The 20657-nt window shown below is 39.9% G+C and overlaps 1 protein-coding gene across 2 annotated transcripts in view; it reads left to right on the top strand.

Moving 5' to 3' along the window:
- bsna (bassoon presynaptic cytomatrix protein a) overlaps nucleotides 1-20657 on the top strand; it is a 177465-nt gene that overhangs the window by 109089 nt on the left and 47719 nt on the right. The window contains exons 3-8 of one of the 2 annotated variants that reach the window (XM_047363447.1): nucleotides 4550-5008; nucleotides 9010-14361; nucleotides 15431-15472; nucleotides 15912-16076; nucleotides 17254-17510; nucleotides 19370-20300. In XM_047363447.1, coding sequence (XP_047219403.1) covers nucleotides 4550-5008; nucleotides 9010-14361; nucleotides 15431-15472; nucleotides 15912-16076; nucleotides 17254-17510; nucleotides 19370-20300 — 7206 coding nt within the window. The remainder of the gene's footprint in view (nucleotides 1-4549; nucleotides 5009-9009; nucleotides 14362-15430; nucleotides 15473-15911; nucleotides 16077-17253; nucleotides 17511-19369; nucleotides 20301-20657) is intronic. The other variant, XM_047363456.1, reaches the window with a different exon arrangement.

Below are 20657 nucleotides of genomic sequence, written 5' to 3'. Positions count from 1 at the left end.
CTCATGCCAATGCCAAACGTCGGTTTCAATGGTGCAAGGAGAGCAAATCTTGGGCTGTGGACAATGTGAAACATGTATTGTTCTCTGATGAGTCCACCTTTACTGTTTTCCCCACATCCGGGAGAGTTAAGGTGTGGAGAAGCCCCAAAGAAGCGTACCACCCAGACTGTTGCATGCCCAGAATGAAGCATGGGGGTGGATCAGTGATGGTTTGGGCTGCCATATCATGGCATTCACTTGGCCCAATACTTGTGCTAGATGGGCACGTCACTGTCAAGGACTACCGAACCATTCTTGAGGACCATGTGCATCCAATGGTTCAAACATTGTATCCTGAATGTGGTGCCATGTATCAGGATGACAATGCACCAATACACACATCAAGACTGGTGAAAGATTGGTTTGATGAACATGAAAGTGAAGTTGAACATCTCCCATGGCCTGCACAGTCACCAGATCTAAATATTATTGAGCTACTTTGGGGTGTTTTGGAGGATCGAGTCAGGAAACGTTTTCCTCCACCAGTATCACGTAGTGACCTGGCCACTATCCTGCAAGAAGAATGGCTTAAAATCCCTCTGACCACTGTGCAGGACTTGTATATGTCATTCCCAAGACGAATTGACGCTGTATTGGCCACAAAAGGAGGCCCTACACCATACTAATAAATTATTGTGGTCTAAAACCAGGTGTTTCAGTTTCATTGTCCAACCCCTGTACATAGCAAATCATTTAGAAAGATGAAACACAGTATCTGAACCTCAGAAGGTACTTGAATGCCTCTCTATAGTGTGACACATTCAACTGTCAGAAACTTGGATCAACCCAGAGATTCAGTTCTCTAATTCAGAACACACTAAAGTGAAGAAGGTGTAGCAATATATGTGGAGAGAAGATTAACATATAAAGTAGTGGAGAGAATGGCAGCAGCCATGGATGATCTGTTGGAATGCATCACTGTGGAGATCTTTATAGAAAAGATGAAAAATGTTAGAAATAAAATTAAATGGGTGCAAAACATATTTCTCGAATTTCTCAACAAGCCTGTGTTTATCTGTGGAGACTATAATATTGATCTGATAAATGAAAAAAGCATCAGAATAACAAAAGAGTTTATTGATTGTATGTGCACAAGTGGTCACCCAGCAGTTTTTATTGTCTATGACTGTAAATAAAGCTGTAAAGAAGAACAATGAGGAGAATGTGCATAGTGGCCTGTGGAGTGAATTTGTGAAACACTTTGGATGAGGACTTCAAAACACTGTATGAAAATAAATCAGTTTCATATTATAATAAATAATCGCAATTGCAAAAGTACATGGAGGTGACAGAGTTTTAAGTACACAATGAGGATCCAGGTAGCACACTGCTAGTGTTTGGTTGTTTTAGTTGAAGATCAATGTAGCAGTATGTATATCTAATAGGACACTGCCAATCATTATGTGCGTAGATGCTGTATAACAATTATTTTAATGTCTCAGGACATTTGAGGACAGTGTAGACTGAATAAATCTGACAAATCATAGTTATAAATATTTATAATGTAGAAACTATTAGACTGAAATGTGTAATGTATATACTACATGAGTTAAAGGGGTGTAGGATTTATTAAGCATTGGCTTATTCCTGTTCCTTTTCAAATTAAATATAAAGGTTTTATTTGTATTAAATTTTTTTCTAATGATTTGTTGTTTAGGTGTTCGAAATAAAAATTTGATTGATTGATTGATCGATTCATTCATTCATTCATTTATGTGTATGAATGTGACATATTTACGAGACAGATCTGTGTCTGCATATCAAATTCAATGACAGTAGTGGACAAACAGAAAATGTGTTTTCGTTGTATTTATTTATTTATTTTTTTTGTGACATTTGCTCTCATTATAGCAGTCAAGTTTTATCCTCAGCCAGCTATCAACTGTATCTTTTATTTGTGCTTTTTCAGAAAAGTGTCAGGTGTTGAAATGTTTAGTATATTTATTTAGAAGTCATATTCGCTCTTTTTGTGTTAGTTTGATGCAGCTTCCTAACATTCAGCAGTCTGTGAAGTGGTATGAGTAAAGTTGAAGGGATGAAAATAGCTTGTAGCTGTCAGAATGGCTTGGCCTTTTAGAAACCTGTGTCAGCTTAGTTCAGCCTGCCACCATTGTGACAGCTCTGTTTTCAAATGAGATTTACACAATACACACTTTGTTGAAATGAGTCTGAGTGCACTCTGTGTAAGTGTAAAAGACATGTTAAATGTGAAGCATACTAATCAAAGTATTAACCTGCCAATTGTAATTAAAATAAGAATGTGAAATTCGGGTTGTATGACGCTGTTATCCAAACACAAATTTAAGCAGGCATTTGTCTGAATGGTGAAGTGTCAGTTTGTTTCTGTCAACTGCATTTGGATTTTCACATTTCTTGCTCTTAAACTTGTTCTTTAAGTAACATGAGGCATTTGGCATAGAGACATAAAATTTTCCTTTAGTATTGGTTGTAATACTTTGGAATAATTTTAAAATATTATTCCATGGGACGTAAAAAATATGGATACCCTTAAGCTTCAGCAAAAAAGTTCAATAGTGTCTTCTTCTGACCATACAGTTTACAAACTGTTGTGTTAAAATCTGCTCAATTTAGTCTCTTTCCCAGCCGAGTCCAGGATCAAGTATGGACCAATGTAATTATGGGTTTCTATCCAGCATACTAGATTAGGTTTTCAAATAAGATTTTAAACAAGGCATTTATTTACAAATGTCATACTCAGTATACAGGGCTGATCTAATTGGTAAACGGGTATATCAGGCATTTTCCAGTGGGCCAGTACATTTTGTTTTATGTTAGCCCATAAACGACTTGCTCATAAATTTTTTTGACATTGAGCTGGCCAATCATATCTCTTGACCCGTCCTAACCACCGTGGCAGGCTTTCTCATCACGCTGGCCTACACACGTGGGCTGTTTTTGGGGGTATGGCCGGTCGCTTGGACTAGTCGTGCACATCCCCATAAGTGCAAGTCACCTCTGCCAAATAGGTGGAGCAGCAAGGTAGAGTCTGAAAGCATGTCTGTTTAGAAGCATGTGCCCGGTTTCATCTGAACACAGAGGGAATCATTATTGGTAGATGTTTGATACACTTGAAAAATGAGGTACATCATGTACTAACCATACTTTTATTAATATTAATATAAAACTGAATCATGATTACAGTGAAGTTCCTATGTGGTATTTAGCATCAGTATTTATCAGTAATACAGCCAACTTTAAATCTATATAGTTAGTAGCACCAAGAAATATAATGAGCTCACTAAATACCATTTATTAAAACTAAAACAAATAGTAGATTTTTTATGTCTACTGTTTATAAAAATCTACAGTTTATATTTTAGTTTTATCAACTGAATTCAGTTCAGTTCAGTTTATTAATATAGTACCAATTCACAACACAATGCAGTCAACTTCAGTTGACATTGTTTAAAATGTTTTGTATCTAAGGAAACCCAGCAAATTGCATTGAGTCAGTGACTTGCAGCATTCACTCGTCCTGGATTAGCTTGTAGAGATAGTGGACAGTTGCTTGCATTGTGTCATAGACTTTTACAGAAAGAACATAAAGTTAAACATTGAAACAACAGCAAATAAGGCAACAATTTAAGAGTAGAATGAGAATATAGCAGAAGTGGTTATTATGCCCTTTAGCTGCCCAGACCTATTGAAGCATAACTGCAGAGATATCATTACATTATTATTATTTTATAAAAAGGTGTGCATAAATAGTTGTACAACTCTTATTATTTTTGTAAATGTTTTACCATTTCAATACAAATGTATACTTATTTATCCTCTGCAGAAATCATGTCTGAGCAGTCATGGTGGGCCCGCAAGTCTAGCCCTGTCAGTATATGACACTGTATAAAATATTTCCTCCTCATGACTTTTTTATGACTTTATGACAATATTTCTGGTTCAGAGAGTGAATATTGTACATAGCATTAGCAGGTAAAAGCCTAATATCAACGGAAGTAAACTAACTGGTTCTCTAGTTTGAACTAAAGTCATTAACACAACCGATTGACAATATGATTATTATACAGCATAATTTTACCATCATATTATTTCTTATTTCATCCTTTATTAGAGACTAAGTGAAATCTGATCAGTGGATTGTGTAGTTCAAAATCGCTGTTGTTGAAGAATGATGAAGTGACGATTAACGTCTTCTCTAACCCAGCAAACTGGGTCACAGCTTTTTTTTTGGTGGCACTAGTGGCCTTTATTCATTAGTAGCTGGACAGGAATAAGGGAAGAAAGAAAAGGGGAAATGCAGCAAAATGGTCCACGGTTGGGAATTGAATGGGGACAACCACGCTGAAGACTGTAACCACTGCCTATGGTTCGCCTGATCTACACTGAGCCAAGTGGCGACTCTGGGTCACAGTTCTAAACCAAATCTTCAGCAATTTTGAAACCTCTACTGCATATGCCTGTATCTCAGTCACGTATAAAAAAAACAACTAATTATTTGTTTTTGTTTTGTTTTATTTTGTATGTTTTTTAGAAAAAAGAGTGGTTATGTCTCAACTGCCAGACCCAACGGCTGTTGTCTGGAGGTGGCCTCGACGAGCCTCCCCTTCCCGTTCCCCATCCATCCCCGAAGCACCAACCGATGGGCTCACCTCGTCACCATACTCCGACAAGTCAACAAAGCCCTCTCCACAAGTCAACCACTCAGCAAGGACCCAAGCCAGTCCAGCCCCAGTCACAAAAAACCCAGACGAGAACTGGTGTCGGTGGACCTACTACGCCCACGTCTGCCAAACAGCCCACTGACACTAAGACCACAACACCAGCTGCAGCACCAGTGCCAACCACTGAGGCCCAGAAACAGATGAAACCAACAGAGGAGAAGCCCAAGATGGAGCATGAGAACCAAACTGCCAAAGAGACCAAACCTTCACTGAAGAAAGGGGAACAAATCACTCCGGTAAAGGAAATAAAGAAGTCAAGGCAATACGACGTAAGTTTAGTGTTTTTTTTTTTCTTTTCTCTTTTATTTAAAATAACATTTGAATATTAAAGTAAAGGAAGAAGAAACAGTAATGTAGTGTAAGAAATCGTTAATATAGTACAACATATTATATGTCATAGACACTACATGTCTGAAACAACTTCAGAAAAATTAACTTTTTTTGGTTTTTTTAAGATTTGACTAAATTACTCCAGCGTCTTAGTTATAGAAAGAGTACTATCAAAATTTAACTGATTTTTTTGTTCAGGATTTAAACCTTGTCAATGTTTATTTGAACATAAATTTTACCAGAAGTCAACCTATTTTATAAAAAAACACTGTTTTTGAAATTTTTGCTGGCATCATGAAAAGAGCTTCTCTGCCTTAGATTCAGCTCTGCCATTATTTGATCATGAATAATTTATATATTTCCATTTGTGTTTCTTTCTGCTATGAATTGAAAGTAAGCTCATTTGAAACTTCACATCCCTGTAAAAGATATTCCTCTTCTTCAGATAAAATGCAAAACAAAGTTGCGTCACAATAGGTTCTTGGCAAGTATGCCTGTATAAACATTTTTTGTTGGGGTTTTTTGGTTTGCGGTCGCAAAGCTTATGATTACTGTGAAAAGTCCGATGGCTCATTATTCATAGATGTGCTGAGATCCATCACCTGTTTACAAGACATACTCTGTGTATATATATATATATACATTCATACAAAGTATGTATATAACGTATATATATGTACATGTATATATATAAAGTATATATATATATATATATATATATATATATATATATATATATATATATATATATATATATATATATATATATATATATATATATATATATATATATATATATGTATGCAAGGCAAGTTTATTTAAATTTCAGTAGCTAGACAATTCAAAGTGCTACACATGAAAAAAAGAAAAATAAATATATTAGGAAAAGTACATTGCAGTGGCATTAAGGTAATAAAATAATTAAAGAAAATAAAAATTTGTAATTAAAAAGATGATAATAAAAATGTAAAAAAAATAAAAAATTAATGAAAAAGGATCGATAAGAAAATGAAAGGAAAGTTGGACTGAAAACTTAATTAATAAAGTTTAGATAGCACAGTCAAAGGCCACTCTAAACAAATACATTTTTAATCTTGATTTAAAGCAATTTAGGGTTTCGGCGCTTTTACAGTTTTCTGGGAGTTTATTCCAGATTAGTGGAGAATAAGAACTAAAAACTGCTTCTCCATGTTTGGTTCTGGTTCTGGGTATGCAGAGTAGATTTGAGCCAGAAGACCTGAGAGGTCTGGGTGGTTGATACACTGATAACAAGTCTGTAATGTATTTTGGTGCTAAGCCATTCAGTGATTTATAGACTAACAGAAGTATTTTAAAGTCTATTCTCTGAGCTACAGGGAGCCAGTGTAGGGACTTTAGAACCGGGGTGATGTGCTCCACTTTCTTAGTTCTAGTGAGGACGCGTTCTGGATCAACTGCCGCTGTCTAATCAACTTTTTAGGTGAAGACACCATTGCAGTAATCAATTCTACTAAAGATGAACGCCTGAATTAGTTTTTCAAGATCCTGCTGAGAGATTAGTCCTTTAATCCTGGAGATGTTCTTTAGATGATAGAAGGCCGACCTTGTTACTACCTTTATGTGCCTCTGAAGGTTCGGGTCTGAGTCCATCTCTACACCCAGGTTTCAAGCCTGACTGGTGGTTTCTAGCTGTATTAACTGAAGCTGTGTGCTAACTTTTAGATCCAAAGATTATTACTTCAGTTATGTTTTGATTCAGCTGAAGAATATTTTGGCACATCCATGCATTGATTTCTTCTATGCATTTACCAAGCGCTTGAATGGGTTCATGGTCACCTGGTGACATCGTAACGTATAGCTGTGTGTTGTGTGCATAGTTAAATTGTTTATTGTTGTTTAAAAGTTGTTTATTATAATCTGAGTTAGGGGGAGCATGTAGATATTGAATAGGAGGGGCCCTAAATTGGACCCTTTGGAAACTCCACATGTGATTTTTGTGGTCCCTGTCCTTCAAGTAGGATTTAAACCAATCGAGTGCTGTTCCAGAAAGGCCAACCCAGTTTTCCAGGCGCTCTAATAAAATGGAGTGATCAACAGTGTCGAATGTTGCACTAAGGTCCAATAATACAAGCACTGTGGTTCTTCCACAGTCTGCATTTATACAGGTGTCATTGAACACCTTGACAAGAGCAGTCTCTGTACTGTGGTGAGCATGGAAGTTGTTTAACTGTTGAAACACAGCTTTTTTAATAATCTTACTGATGAAGGGGAGGTTTGAGATAGGCCTGTAGTTCTGCAGTAGCATCTGGTCCAAGTTGCTCTTTTTCAAAAGCAGTTTGATAATTGCTGTTTTTAGGGCCTGGGGGAAAACACCTGACAAAAGGGACGTGTTTATTATTTGAGTTAAATCAGATGTTATTACAGGGAAAGCTTTCTTAAGGAAAGCTGTGGGTAAAACAATGTGTATGTGCATGTATATACAGTATCAGAATCACAATCAGAATCAGAAAAGCTTTATTGCCAAGTACGTTTTTGGACATACAAGGAATTTGTTTTGGCGTAGTCGGTGCAATACAGTACAAATTAAACAGTATAAACATATCTACAGTATAATATAAATATATGTGCACAGTTTTAAGTGAGTGAGAGTAAATATAGAGCAGTATTGGGTGCGAGAGCAGTACAACAGTGCAGGTGATCATTGTGCAAGTATGGCAGTGCAAGTAAAGCAGGAGTCCAAGCTAAGCGTTAATGTAACGCGTAGAGTTACAAGTTACAAGTGTCCTGTCAGCAAAAAAGGGGGGGTGTGGGGGAAAGGGAGAGTGTCAAGGTGGTTTCCGGGCTTTGTTAACCAGGCTGGTGACAGATGGGAAAAAACTGTTCTTGTGGCGTGAGGTTGAGGTCCGGATGGACCGCAGCCTCCTGCCAGAGGGGAGAGTCTCAAAGAGTCTGTGACCGGGGTGGGAGGGATCAGCCAGAATCTTCCCTGCCTGCTTCAGGGTCCTGGAGGTGTACAGTTCCTGGAGCGACAGTAGACTGCAGCCAATCACCTTCTCAGCAGACCGAATAACACGCTGCAGCCTGCCCTTGTGTACACACACACACACACACACACACACACACAAATATATATAGATATTGATAGATATATATATCTATCGACAGACAGGCAGGCAGACAGATAGATGTGTATGTATATATGTATGTATATCTACATGTAAAAATAGTGTGGCTCATGTTTAGCTGCAGTTTTATCTTACAAATTAGAAGATAAACTATCCTGTTTTTATACCTCATACATTAAGCACACGCAGCTATTTCTCACCCATTTTGCAGGGTGTAACACAACCTCTATTATATCCTCTTACCTGTTCTCTTTGCAGCTCTGCCAACTGCATATTAATTTTAAAACATTTTAAAAGGTTTTTATATAACCCAAATAAACAAACCTCTTGACTCATTTTTACCCTATTTCGATCACTCCCTGTTTAATTGTCCCAGATGTCAGTAAAGGATCCATAATGTTCTGGGAAAAACTCAATAAATCTTTTAAGTTTACATGTAAGTTGTGAGGTTCAGAGGTTCTTTCAGTGCCTAATCCTTCTTGAAATTCAAGTTATCCAGATATATTCAGACTTATCAGACTGTCACTATTCTAATAAAAGGTTAGGGTTTCAGTTTTGTGGTTATTAATTAATGAGGGAACAGCATAATAGGGTGAATACCTCAAGACTATCATTGTATTTGATTTATGGGGTTTTCTAGACATTGCATCAAAACACATTTTTTGTGCAAAAGAAGATGTTTTAAATTTTGACAAAATCCTGGTTAGAAAAAAATATCAATAACTTATTTAAAATCTAAAATCTAATCCACCAAAGTCTCAGATTCCATTATTCCTGACTCAAATGAAATAGCCCCTAAATCTAATGCAATCTTACTTTCCTTCTGTTCTCTGTAGGATACAAAAAACAACAGCACCCATGACTTGTCACGCAGCCCTCAGAGCCTCAGCGACACCGGCTACTCATCTGATGGAATCTCCAGCTCACACAGTGAAATTACAGGTCTAATCCAAGAGGAGGAAATGAAGCTGAGTGAGAGAGGAATCAGTGGGCGAGGCTCTCCTCCAAGCCCCTCTGAAATTACCAAGCTAGAGTTCTCGATGAGGCCACTGCTGGAGAAGAGCCTCTCTGAGGAAAAGCCAGACAGAAGGGGAAGAAAGCACAGGGACAGAGACTTGGATGACAGAGGGAAGCATCGCCCACGTTCCCTTTCGATTCCACCAGATGCATATGACTCTGATGAGGAATTAGAGGATATACTGGAGGAAGAAGAAGATGGCGGAGACTGGGAGGGTAAACGGAAAGAAGCGAAGGAAGAGAGGAAGGAAAAGAAGAAAAAGGAAAAAGAGGCTGATCCAACAGAGATGACTGATGAAGAGTTCATGAGGAGACAAATAATGGAGATGAGTGCTGATGAAGACAATGAGGAGGAGGAGGAAATGGAGGAAGATGAAGATGAAGAAGATGAAGGTTATGGCTACCAGAAACTGAAAAAAAGCCACCATAAGCACATTATTTCTGACTCGGGGAAAGAAAAGAGACGGCTTCAGCACCATTCGAGTAGTTTTGAGGAAGAAACCAAGACTTCCACTGATGTTTATAAGGGTTCTGTGGAAGAAGGGGAGGAAGATATCATGGCATCACAAGGGGGGTTGAGGCGCTTTAAAACCATTGAGCTCAACAACACCAATAGCTACAGCCGAGATATGGAGCTAAGCAATGAAAATGATCTAAACCTGGATCGGGAGCCAGAGCTAGAGATGGAGAGCCTAACTGGATCTCCTGAGGAGCGTTCTAGGGGGGAATATTCTTCAACTTTGCCCCCAACTTCATCCTCATATGGTTCAGGACAGTCTCCAACATCTATTTCGTCAATGGAGGAAGACAGTGACAGTAGCCCGAGCAGGAGGCAAAGACTGGAGGAGGCCAAGCAACAGAGAAAAGCACGCCATCGCTCTCATGGCCCCCTGCTCCCGACCATTGAAGACTCCTCAGAAGAGGACGAACTCAGAGAGGAAGAGGAACTACTGAGAGAGCAGGAGAAGATGAGAGAGGTAGAACAGCAGAGAATAAGAAGCACAGCGCGGAAGACCAAAAGGGATAAGGAAGAGCTGAGGGCCCAAAGGCGCAGAGAAAGGTCTAAAACACCACCTAGCAATCTGTCACCAATTGAAGATGCTTCCCCTACAGAGGAACTAAGACAAGCAGCAGAGATGGAAGAGCTTCATCGTTCCTCTGCTTCTGAATATTCCCCCCAAAGTCTGGACTCTGAGGCTGAGGGTTATGAGTCCAAAATCTACAAGTCAGGCAGTGAATACAATCTGCCTACTTTTATGTCTCTCTATGCACCTATAGAGAAATCATCCTCAACCACAACAACCACTGCACCATCATCAACCTCCAAACCTCTAAAGAGTGCTGAGGAGGTTTATGAGGAAATGATGAGAAAAGCAGAAATGTTGCAAAAACAAGAAAAACTACAGCAGCAGCAACAACACGTACGACATGGGCAGTACTATGAGGAGGACATTAATGGACAGAATTATGATGACGACTATGACTACGAACAAGATCAAACAGGCTATGACAATGAAGCAGCAGAAATAGAAAATGACATTTATGAGGAAATCCGACAAACATCTCAGAACATCACCAAGATGCAGCAGGCCACAGATGAGCAAGTTGATATTGAAATTGAGAGCTCTTTTGCTGATAAGCAGCTCTTGGACACAGGCTCAGCCTTTGCTAAACTACTAGAGCAAAGCAATGCTCTGTTAACTCCTGGAACAAGCCCTACCCAGATCTCAGCTCCTGTCTCCTTTGCTGAGAGTGGAGGTCGGATACCAGATGTGAGAATAAGCCAACACTTCACTGCAAAAGATGGGCACAAAGACAGAATCAAAAGCCAAGCAGGAAAGAATGGCATAACTCCAACAGTGGCTGCTACCACTATTGCAGCTTATGGAGTCTATGCCAGAGATGCAGTAACTATTTCCCAAACAGGATCAAGCCACACTATGACAACGAGCCAATCTGATACCTCAAGCAGACACACAGGAAGTCTCGCCACATCCTCAGCAACAGTGTCAAGTGTATGTAGCAAGATTGCAGAGATTACCCAGGCCTACAGTCAAAGAGAAGTCATCACCAGAAGGATTGGGGAAACAAGAGGTGTTCAAGTGAGAGAAAGCTCGACATCATCTGCTGAGAGGATTATTGAACCACGTTCTCCTAAATATACTACCTATTACAGGAGCACTAGTCCTCCTCTCTCTCCATCACCACCTCCACCACAAAGTCCTATTCGCTCTCCTTCCAGAAGGGCTACTGCTGAGTTCTCCACTCAGACCTTCAGCTCAGCATTGCGAATGGAGTCAGCTGATTCTTGGCCCACATCACCTGTGATGGCTCAGGGAACCCAAACAGCACATCAATCAATTTCCCCAAGGTTATATCGACAACAGTCTTCCCAGGAGGCTCCATACTCCCCACCTGCAGGTCCAGCTAGGCCAATGACAGTGAACACTGCGACTTCTCCATTGTCCTCACCTACTCGATTTAGCCGTCAGTCAACATTTGATAACTACTCTCCGTGTGGCAGCCCCCCAGACACACCACCTTACCAACAGTCACCTACACACAGCTTCTATCAAACACAAAAAGTAGAGAAGGTAAATGTAGGGACAAGCATGGTCACCACTGCCAGCTTATACACAAGAGGGTCTGTGTCTATGGATAATATCTCCCTCTGTAGAATATCTACAGTTCCAGGCACTTCAAGGGTTGAACAGGGCCACATGATCCAGGGTGGTAGTGTTGTAGATCTAAGAACTGCCACCCACGCAGCTCCTTTTATTATGACTGACCAGGGAATGGATCTTACTTCCTTAGCTACAGAAAGCAGGAAATACCATGGTGGACCAGAAGGGGCCAGGCATTCGACAATCATACAACCGCTGATTATGAATTTGAACACACAAGAGACCAGCGCACCAACCACTGTAAGTGTCACTGTGGCTGCTTCTATGTTTATGACCCAGCTAAAACAACCAGTGGTTTACGGTGATCCCCATCAAAACCGTATAGATCTAGGTCTGGGCATGGGCTCAGCGGTGTGTCTGTCCCAGAACAAATCACCAATTTCTCCTCCAACTGACCCATCCATTCCAAAAATTGATGCTAAATTAGAAGACCTCAGTGTCCAACAGAGGGAACTACAAAAACAACAAGAGAAGCTACAGAAACAACAAGAACTTCTTGAACAACAGTTACAACAGCACCATCAGTTGCAACAACACCAACAACAAGCATCTGTTCTAGCCAAGTATAACCTTACTGGTCAGATCTCACCATTAACCAAAACAAATGTGTTAGTCAGCCAGACTAGCACTGCGTCTGCAGTGGTCAGTGCTGTTTCACCCGTCATTAATCCTGAACTTTACAGCACTGGTCCTATTGAGCTGAAAGGGAAGCCCAGCCCTCCTGGTTTGATGTCAGGGGGTAAATCACCACATAGTATGGTGGTACAAATGGATGGAGGGCCAGAGCCGGTAAGGGCATTGACTCAACTTGTGAAGGTAGAAGAAGGACAAGATGCAATGGATCTGACAGGAGGCCAAATAAAACCTGATCAACCAGCTTGCTGTGACGTAGTTTACAGACTGCCATTTGGTGGAAGTTGTGTTGGTGTCCCTGAGAAAGAGGGCATAAGGCCACCATCTGCCCCACCTATTACCTATGAATGTGATCAAGAAAGACAACCTGGAAGGTACCATGAGTATCCAATGGATTCTCGTAAAGCCTACACATTACCTTTTCCTGGTAAACTTCAGTCTTCAATGTCTGATACAAACCTTGCTGATGCTGAGCTACAGTCTTACCATTCTAAATATGAACCACACCTCCAACCATCAGGTGAACTTGTCATGGACTTAACTGCTATGAAACAGAGCTATGGGGGATATGTGGGCATGCAATATGGTTCCTATACAGATTTACGTCATGGGGGAGACATTTCAGCACAAACACTGCCAATAAGAAGATATAATTCTTTGTCTAACATCAGCTCCGATTATGGTTATTCTGCTCGTGATATTGCAAGCTTCCAGGAAGCTAACTTAGCTCAGTACAGTGCTACAACTGCAAGGGAGATAAGTCGAATGTGCGCAGCACTTAATTCTATGGATCGATATGGTAGCAACCCAGAGTTACTGCAGTTTGGCAGCTTAGGCAGAGGTACTGGACCAGGGGCCTCCAGACTTGCAGCGGGTCTTGGCATGAGGCAAAGCGTGATCTTTGGACTAGATGGGAAGCCAATGTCTCAAAATCAAGCTCTGACGAATCTTATCAATGCCAGGCAGGCTAGTCTGAGAGCCATGTACCCTGCTGCTATTAGATCATCTGATGGAATGATTTACTCCACCATTCAGACTCCAATTGCTTCAACACTTCCCATCACCACTCAGCCTTGCTCTGTACTTCGGCCTCTACTGAGAGGAGTCTACAGGCCATATGCTTCTCCCAACATGACACCAGTGCCCCTGGCCAGTCTCATCAGATTACCAGTAAGCCCAAGAATGCCCTTAACTGGACAAGTACCACTCCGCTACCCAGCACCCGGTCTGCTTCAGACAACTTCAGCCACTGCCTCTACCACTGCTGCTGCATCAACTTCAGCACCAGGAGCAACCCTAGTGCCTGTGTCTTTGACAACTCCAATTTCAACAGTCCAGGAGGAACCTGTCTACCTTGGTAAAGGTGCCAAAGTGACAGCAGAGGTCACTTCAGCACAAGGAGTAATTTTGTCTGAATCACAGCATCAGCCAATAAACCTGTCCCAGACACATCTGAACACACAACAGAAACAACAGACAACGACTCAGCACCCACAGCCTCCCCTTGCAGCTCATGTATACCCAACCTCAAGTCCAGCAATAACCCAAGGCTACATCCAACCCACTGCAGGCCCATCAGTCCCCACTAGTGGCTTGCCCATTCCATGTGGTCTTCCCCCTTTCCCTCCACCAGGTGTTATACATAAAGAGGGTGAAACTGAAGCCGAGAGGCTTCACCGACAGCAGGAGCAGCTCCTACAGATGGAGAGGGAGCGTGTGGAGTTAGAGAAACTTCGTCAGCTGCGGCTACAAGAAGAGCTTGAACGTGAAAGAATAGAGCTGAAGTTCCACAGGGAGAAGGAGCACATTCTGGTACAGAGGGAGTTGCAAGAGCTGCAAAACATCAAGGAACAGGTATAGGGACAATCAGGAAATGTAATTAAAAGTTTCGTTGTTGGTGTTAATGTCTTTTTGTTTGTGTTTGGTGTTTTTTGTTTTAGTAATATTACTTTTATTTATTTTGGGTTTTTTCCAAGTGATTTTCATAAGTAAGATGCTTCTATTTTACAAAACTAATTTAATAACCAGCAATTGTGTGTATGATGCATTTGTATATGTTTTAGCACAGGGTTTTTTAATAATGCTGGTAATACATTTTGGTTTGTTTTGTCTTTTTATTCAAAGAGACATTAAATACCACTTCGAGTTGATAATTAGAAACTGGTATAATGAAAAGCAATTCCCTGTGTATGATTCTTGACTTAAATTGAGTCAAAGAAAAGTTATCTACCCTGATTTACTAAGTGACAGTAGTGTGGTGTGCATGCTGTTTTGTTCTACATGAATCCCGTTACCTTGTGTCACCCCAATGGCTACACTTACTCGGTCTATATGATTCATATGATGTGGTATTTTTACACCTTTGGAAGAACAGCAATAATACCACACGTTATATACTGGAATATATCCAATTAAAGATTACAGAGTTTTTTCTGTTTTCCTTGTTGTGACATTAACGTAGCTTACTTTAAACATTGTCTTTGCTTTTTCGGGGACAAACTATCACTGTTACCACACAGAATACATGCAACTCAGCTTAGAACCCTTTGTATTGAAGTTCTTTCCCGACAGTTTTTTATTGTTTAAGAAGAAAACTATTTTTATTTGCCCACCATCAGTAAAACAATATTAATGTACACTGTGGAAATGGGATTCAGCCTATGTGTGTGCATGCCTGTTGTATGCATAGGTATGTCTGGAATTAATAATACTCAACTCCTGTCTCAATTTTAATTTATTGTTCTAATTTATGATGAAAAAAAATTAAAGCTTGTCTTTATTCCATTTGTTCCCACACAAAATATTCATGCAATAATTTCAATAACATATTTAAATTAATTGCTCATTCCATCTAATAAAATTTTTAATGTTTCATGAACAGAAAAACAAAGAGTTAACCTAAGCATTTTCTTCTTTTTATTAGAACAAGCAGTTGAAACTCTATCAAGTTAACTCTGTTAAACAGGTGAAGACCATACATACATACATTTCATAACATACAGTAGGAACAAATACCTAACCTTTTCTCCTGCACCAACCTATCATTTGAGCTGTAAAGAAAATGCTTCAATATTTAATGCGAGCGTTGTTACAAAACTGGTAACAATTACCAGTACATGCTTCATTTTGTTTCAGTTGCGCTTCAGTTCTTTGACTAACTTGGAAACATTCTTGTAACTAATAAACCATTACAAGAACTTTATGTCACTATTGCTTTCAAAAATCTTGATTAGCATTTTTGAAACTGGTGACCTTAATTACAACTACATATCTCTTCTGTTTGTCTAACTATACTCATTATTGCCACCCCCAATCTTTTAATTTTTTGGTTTCATCACTCTTGCTCTTATCTGTTATTTATTCTTCAAAAATGTCCAACGTATTTTGTCTGTATGTGTTTTTAGGTATTACAGCAGCAGCAGCAAGAACGCGAGAAACAACTTGTTCTCCAACGGGAGCAATTGGCCCAGCAGAAGTCCCAGCTAGACCAGATACAGTCTTTGCAGCATCAGCTCCAGCAACAGCTACAAGAGCAGAAGCGGCTGAAAACAGCTGCTCATACCATGCAGGTGAAGGGACTGGACAACTGTGATTGACTGTTTTTAACCTTTGAGATTCAGAAATTGTATTTCAAAAGTTTTAACTTGTACAACAGGTGATTTAAATGAAGTAATGTTGACATTTAAAAGGCGCATTAAAAAGGTACTATGAACTAAGGTTTTTTATTATGTAAAAAGTATTGCATAATAAAAAGACCATTCTTAGTCCATAGGGTTTAAGATGATGCTTGCCCAACCTTTGCAGTTGTGACAGATTCAGCTCTTTTGGCAAGGATCTTCACAAGGTTTGGGAGTATGTTCAAGGGATTTCTGACCATTTTTCCAAGACAACATTTCTGAGGTCAGACGTAGATGTTGGACAAAAAGGCCTGACTCTCCACCTTTGCTCATTCCAAAGGTGTCCTGTCTGGTTGAGGTCAAGACTCTGTTTGGGCCAGTAAAATTCTTCAATACCGTGCTTGCTCATTAATGTCTTTGTGTACCACTGGTGCACAGTCGCATTGGAACAGGAAGGGGCCATCTCCAAACTGTTCCCAACAATATGGCACCATGAAATTGTTCAAAATGTCTTACTATGTTGAATAAGTAGGAGTTCCTTCCTCTGAAACTAAGGGCTCAAGGTCAAATTTTTAAAAACAACCCTACATCATAATCCTCACTGCACCAAACCCTTGACTTTACAGATTGCAGTCAGGCAAATGGCATTCTCCTGACAACTGCCAAATCCAGAATCATCCATTGGGTTACTAGACAGAGAGGCATAATTTGTCACTCCAGAGAGCACATTTCCACCGCTCTGAAGTCCAGTTAGTGGCCTGTGTGACATGTGTGTCAGCATCGTCTGACTCTCTTTACTGATTTTAAGTAGCCCTCCATTTTGTGGCAGACTACTCCTGTGTCGAAACACCACTAACAGTTGATTGTAGAGTATTTAGAAGGGAGAACATTTTACGACTGGACTTTCCTGATGTATTTGGATCAAAACCTTATAATTTGGCTTTATTATTGCAAGTCCCCTTTTAGGAGTTACTTTTCAGTATTTCCTTTACATATTGTTAGCTATCTGCATTAATTTGTGGGAATATTATTATGAAAAAACAGAATGATCATTCCAGGTCCATTTTCAAAAACATTTTAATCACGAGTGAGTGTTGGCAGTTTCTAATCAATTCATATTTTTCAACAGCTGGATATGACCGGACAGCCACTGCATCCCTACATAGACTCTCAGATGAGCTCTCGCTCCCTGCCGAACTCTTCCTCAGAGATATGCCTGAGGTCTCAGGATGAACAGTTGGAAGCCAGAGCTGGTATGAGGAAACATAGCTCCATGAGCAGGCTGACCCGAGACACCTCTGACGGAGATGGTGTGGTTTTCTATGGCTCCCCTCGCAGAATTGTGGATAGTTGTGTACAGACTGATGATGAAGATGGAGAAGAGAGGTAAACAATTAATTTTTCTTTGTTTTGAAGTGAGAACCAGGATACACTCCTGGGCTATGAGTATGTAGGTGGTATGGCGTAAGAATGATTGTCTGCGCATAGCACAGCACATCTCCACCTGTACACCAGCAAAGAAATGTGTACATTTTTCACAAGCAGACACGCTAAAACCCCTATCACACAATTTGTTTCAATGACATAGGAAGGTGTTCAACTTTAAATCATTAACGCATTGTTTTCCTTCACATCTAATATTGTATACATAATATGATCTCAAACAGAGCCAGGTTTCCATATAATTTTGGATATCCTTAAAAAGGTCATCTGCTCAATTGCTATAGAATCAACATAAATGCTTTGTAAAGGCTATTAATAGCACATTAAACTTTAATCTTCATATAAGTATCAAGAAAACAAGATGGTGGGGTCATGCCAAGAGTAATCTGCCCTGTCGTGACCTAGTAGAACCCTGTGAATGTTGTACCTTTCATCCCAACACACAAACACTTCAGAAAACGGGGGTGCATCAAAAGCAACACACTTCAAAGGCATGACAGGTCATTCCACAAAGCACATTTCATTTCCTCACATTTAGATCCATGTTAAATGTGTCTGAATGTGAAATGATATGTGGCAAGATAAAAAAGATCTATGTTACAACATCTCGTTAGCGACTGTTGACATAATTAAACATAAAAAGACAAAGCCGCTTTTGCTGTTTGCTAGTTGCTGTTCACATACACGCTAGAGCTAGCACTGCAGCACAGCTAGCAGCTATAGGAAGTGAGGTAGAAGTTTAACACTTTTTTGCAACAATGCTTTATAAATGCTGGGACTGTTTTAGATTGCCTCGTTGTGTATTGCCATCTGGAAAATATTTAGGAAAATAAGTATTAGTGTGATATTTAGTTTTTATCTTTGTTGTTTATGCCAATGCTGCTTTATTAGCATTTAGTAGCCAACATAATAAAAGCTTGTCTAAAAACAAGCCATTTCCTGCCAGTGTTCGCAGATTGGTAGGGTTATGAAAACGTCAGTGATACTACTTTGTTATTGACACATGATTATATAATAAAAGCTTTACTATGTAAAACTCTGGTTGAGGAATTACTTGCCCTCTCACAACCACAAAAGTATTGCCATTTTGAATGGTTAAGTTTTCTTGAGGAAAATTTAATGCTGAGACAAAAAGGCTTGGGCAGATACAGTATAACTAACTTTCCAAAGCTAAAACGTCTAAAATTGCAACTTCTTTCAAAGTCTAGCTAGTTGAGTTGGAATTTTTAACAGCTTTTTTCCCAAATAGATCAGTAGTATATAGGTAGTATTAGTATAAGTTTGCACTTGTGATATGGTAGCAAACATAAGCAATACTCATGGTTCCAGGTTTGGAAATGCAAACAATACATGCACAATGAATTGGATGCCATGACGGTTTGGTGATTAGTGAAACGTTTCTCATCCCTTGACATAATGTAATTTATGTAAAAAACAAACTGAAAGATATATGCAATTAAAAATATTGAGTTATGATTGTCTATGATTGCCTTGCATAACAAGATCATTTGTTTCTCTGTGGTTGTATATTTCTTCCTGTGTGACAAAAGGGGTAAAAGATTAACTTCAAGCAAAGTTTTCAAAATTCTGAACAGCTGTCTCACCAAAAAGACCCAAATGCTCTTCTAACCAAATGCTCAGGGATTTTATTTCTCCAATATATACATAAGCTAAGTGGTATTACTAGGTGACTAAAACTTAAAATCTAACTTCATGACTCTTATATCCAGAAAGATACATTGATTGAAGGCAGAAACATTTACAGATTGTTTTATTTATGTCCTTTTTCCCTCCACCACCAGGTACATGATGCGTCATCGCACCAGGAGGCGCGGTCGGAGCGTTGACTGTTCTGTCCAGACAGATGATGACGAGGATAAGGCTGAAACAGAGCATCCAGTTCGCCGAAGACGGTCCAGGTTCTCCCGCCACTCTGAGTGCACCGCAGCTGGTACCACCACTGCCTCGACAACAACCACAGCTACAGACACCAAAGCTGACACATCCAAGATCATTTCTTCCAGCATTGCTGTCCAGACCATCAGGGAAGTGTCCTGCCAGACAGAAGTTGAGCACCTAGGAAGAGTCTCCCCCGCAATCCATGTGACATTGCCAGACCCTAATAAAGTAGAGATTGTACATTACATTTCTGGACCAGAGCGAACACAAAAAGGACAATCCCTTGCCTGCCAGACTGACCCAGAAGAGCAGTCACAGGGTGTTGTAGCTCCACAGCTCAGTGTACCAACTACAGTCAGTCCATATTCTTCCTGTGTGGGAACAGGGTCATCCAGTTCTGTTGACTTTCACACCCAGCAGCGCCAGCAGCAACATGTCGCAGCAAACGCAGCTAAATTTGAGCGACGCCGCCCTGACCCGTTAGACATTAACTATCAGCCCCACAACCACCTCCACAACGAGTCCATTTCCAGCATCATCCGGCAGCAGCAAACAACACCAAAATCTCCACAAGTCCTCTACTCCCCTGTCTCACCGGTATCCCCACACCGCCTGCTGGAGACCTCTCTGTCGAGTGAGAGACTGAACAAGGCCCACGTCACACCTCAGCAGAAGTCTTACACAGCCGAATCCCCTCAACGACACCCATCTGTGCCCCGACCCATCAAGAGCACCCACAGGTCCATGTCAGACCCCAAGTCCCTCAGCCCAACCACAGATGAGCACACCAAGGCCAGGCTGTCCTTGTATCAACAACAAGCACTCCAGAGCCAGGTAAAATTACTGAAGCTGATCAGTGTCGAAAGCAGTTTTTAGGAGCAGCATTGACTTTAAAAACAAATTTGATGAAAATCTTACTTAGGTATTTGTTTAAGAACAACAAGGTTTTGTTCTACATACAATGTTTTTAAATGTTTCTTTAAAGTATTCAAAGAATTAACATCATCAAGTATTGGTTTTGGATGTTATTATACAAGTTAGGGAACTATAGCTGTATAAAGGAGACAATTTATTTATTGCAGTTTATTTTTTTAGGATTTCACATCAGTTTCCAATCATAAACTGAAATTGACCTTTAACTATACAAGCCTTCATGATAAAACCAACATTGTCAATGAAATGCATGTTTAC

This window comes from Girardinichthys multiradiatus, chromosome 1 (assembly GCF_021462225.1).
Source record: "Girardinichthys multiradiatus isolate DD_20200921_A chromosome 1, DD_fGirMul_XY1, whole genome shotgun sequence".
Taxonomy (NCBI): domain Eukaryota; kingdom Metazoa; phylum Chordata; class Actinopteri; order Cyprinodontiformes; family Goodeidae; genus Girardinichthys; species Girardinichthys multiradiatus.
Note: the sequence above shows the minus strand (reverse complement) of the source record. Positions and strands in the feature narration are given on the sequence as shown.